At 42.7% G+C, this 3,069-nt stretch overlaps 1 protein-coding gene across 1 annotated transcript; it reads left to right on the top strand.

Annotated features, from left to right (window-relative positions):
• The first annotated feature begins 820 nt into the window (after window positions 1-820).
• On the top strand, window positions 821-1,678 carry LOC147891820 (uncharacterized). The gene has a single exon (XM_087388516.1). It carries the CDS (start codon window positions 821-823, stop codon window positions 1,676-1,678), a length of 858 nt encoding a protein of 285 aa, XP_087244642.1.
• Window positions 1,679-3,069: the final 1,391 nt, after the last annotated feature.

Raw genomic sequence — 3,069 nt, 5'->3', positions numbered from 1 at the left:
GATGTTCATACCCTTCCCCTTCTCCCTTCCCCTTCTCCCTCCTCCTTCTCCTTCCTATTTTCCCTCTACTCATGTTGCCACTCCCAAACCCTCTTCTCCACTTTCCATTATAGTCCTCCCATGTCACCACTTCATCCCTCTTCTTCTATCCCTCTCTCGTTGATGGGCGTTGAAGGCCTTTGATGAGCATTGAATGATGGGACACAAAGTCTTACAACAGTGGTTGTAGTAGATCAAATATAGCATCTGAGTTTATGTGGCATGCCACACAATAGTTTTGATGACATTAGCAGTGTTGGCACAGTAAAGGAGTTTACAACACAATGATGGCTAGGAAAAATTTTATCGTGGTGAGAATTAGGCTCTCCCTTTCACAACGAAAAAATAATAATCTCTTATTACATAGAATTAGGCTCTCCCTTTCACAACGAAAAAATAATGCTCTCTTATTACATAGGTTAACGCATCAATTTTATTATTTGCCATGAGTTCAAAGAAACCAATAAGGCCCAACCAACCATGAATGATATCTTATATTATATATTTGTCTGATGCTGACAAGCATGCTCTATTGTTGGTGTTTTGCATTGAAAAATTTAAGCATTAGGTGGCTTATAGAGCTAGTTTTGTCATTATTTCAAGCAATGGTCTTGCAAAGATGGTTTTCTAGTCACCTAATCCCCTTGGCCGATTGGTAAAATGGTTAGCAACCCTGCAAGAGTATGATTTTGCCTTCAAAATTGTAAAAGGGGCTTGTTCTAATTTGAATAACACCTTAATTGATTTGGAAGAAAGTCCTGAAGTGAACCTTGTAGCAGCCATGGAAGCAGATGATCCATGGTATGGAGATATCTACAAGTTCCTGGCTACCTTTTCTTTTCCGCCTGACTGCACCAGTTATGAGTGGAAGAAGATCCGCATAAATAGTAGGCTCTATACACTCTTTGATGGGGTGTTGTATCGCCACGGCATGGATGGTGTATTAAGAAGAGCTATTGATGTAGAAGAAGTATCCAAAGTGTTGCAACAATACCATGATGGTTTTTGTGGTGGACACTATGTAGTAAATTACACCACCAAGAAGATTCTACATGCAGGATATTACTGGCCAACTATGTTCAAAGATGTAGCTATGTATTGCAAGACCTGCAAGCCCTGCCGATTCTTTGGTAAGAAGGATTTACGGCCTGGGCAACATCATCCTATGATGTCCATTCATCCATTTCAGAAATGGGGTATTGATTTTGTGGGCCCTCCACCAATGACAGCAGCCCGCAAGAAAAAGTACCTTTTGGTAGCTACACAATATGTCACCAAGTGGGCCGAAGTTGTAGCTCTCTCAACATCAAATGGTAAGGTAGTCTCAAATTTCATCTTTGAGCGCATATGTATGTGTTTTGGGACACCTATGGAGATTGTGTCCGATCATGGGAGTCCATTCTTGAATGAAGCCATGAAGTCGCTCACAGAACATATGGGTATCGATCGTCACACTTCCAGTATTTATTATCCACAATCCATGGGTCAAGTGGAGCAGGTCAATGGCCTCTTGTGTATGTCTATAGGAAAAATGGCAGACAAAGATCGAGGCCAGTGGGATCAAAAAGTTGCTGAGGCGGTTTGGGCATACAATAATACCCAGAAGACATCCATTGGACACACACCCCATTTGAACTAGTGTATGGTACCCAAGTAGTTCTGCCACTAGAGATAGAGGTACCTGCAGTGAGGTTGGCATGGGAAGGAAAGATGTTAGAAGATGAACAAGTTGAAAGGCAGGTTGGTTCAACTTGAAAAATTGGATGAGACCCAGCAGCATGCTTTGCATCATGCAAAGATCTAGAAGAATCGACAAAAAGCCCGCTTGGATGCCAAGATCCGAAAGGGGTGGGAGCATCATTTTGCAAAAGGAGACATGGTTTTGTGCTTTGATAGCAAATTGGACCACCAAATGGAAAAAAAGTTTATTCCGAAGTGGTTTGGACCATACCAGGTCATCAAGGAATGCATCAATGGATCAGTGGAGGTTCATGAACTGCAGGAGTTGCACAGGAGGAAAGTGTTCAACAAAAGGCATCTCAAGCCTTTCTTTGTTCGGTTGTGACCCAAGCATGGGCATGCCGTGTATTCCATGCCTAAGGGGGGGAATCTATTACCGCCGTAAAAAAAAATTCCATTGTAAATGTAATAAGTAGAAGTGAATATATGTGTATGGCATTAGTAGAATATAATATGGAGTGGCAAGGGCCCAAGGTTGAGGTGGCAGGGCATGTCCATGTGCTACCCTTCCAAGTAAGAGGACCCATAGGTGTGTTGTACATAGTCCATGGATCAAATAATATAGTATGGTGAGATGCAATGGAATCTCCACGTGCCACCCCTCGACCTAGGTGGTCCCATGAAACATTAAGTGATATATGGTCAAGGCCAAGGAGACATATTGTATTTAATACCTCGACCTAGGTGGTCCCATGAAACATTAAGTGATATATGGTCAAGGCCAAGGAGATGTATTGTATTTAATTGGCAGAGGTGGTAGGGCATCTTAGACTTTCTCATCTATGTGGGCTGGTGGACCCATGTGGAATAGTCCAAGGGATAATATTTTCATAAAGAAAAAGTAGGTTGACGTGGCAAGAGTCATTTGTGCCAACCCACCCATGTGTGTATTTAAATAAGAGGGAAAAATCAAGTGCATTTTGCACTAGAGATATGGGGCTTGTAGTATGTGGAAAAAGCATCCCTCAACTTGTCGATTGCAAATTGAGGATGCGCACCACATTCCACCCACATGGAAGATGCCCTCTCCACCCCATGCATGTGGGAAGATGCATTTATGGGAGAGAGCCCCCTCTTCTTTGTTATAAAAGAAGGGGCTATTCCTTTGATGCCACACTCTCATTCTTGTATAGCCACCATGCTCTAATATATCCCTATATTTTCCATTACTCTCTCCCCTCTTTGTCAATACCATCATGCTCCTCCTCCTCCTTTGTTCTCCACACTCACCTCTTATTGATGTTCATACCCTTCCCCTTGTCCCTTCCCCTTCTCCCTCCTCCTTCTCCT

The sequence above is a fragment of the Dipteris shenzhenensis genome, chromosome 17, assembly GCF_047967505.1.
Source record: "Dipteris shenzhenensis isolate YYH24624 ecotype China chromosome 17, Dip_SZ_1.0, whole genome shotgun sequence".
NCBI classification, from domain to species: domain Eukaryota; kingdom Viridiplantae; phylum Streptophyta; class Polypodiopsida; order Gleicheniales; family Dipteridaceae; genus Dipteris; species Dipteris shenzhenensis.
Note: the sequence above shows the minus strand (reverse complement) of the source record. Positions and strands in the feature narration are given on the sequence as shown.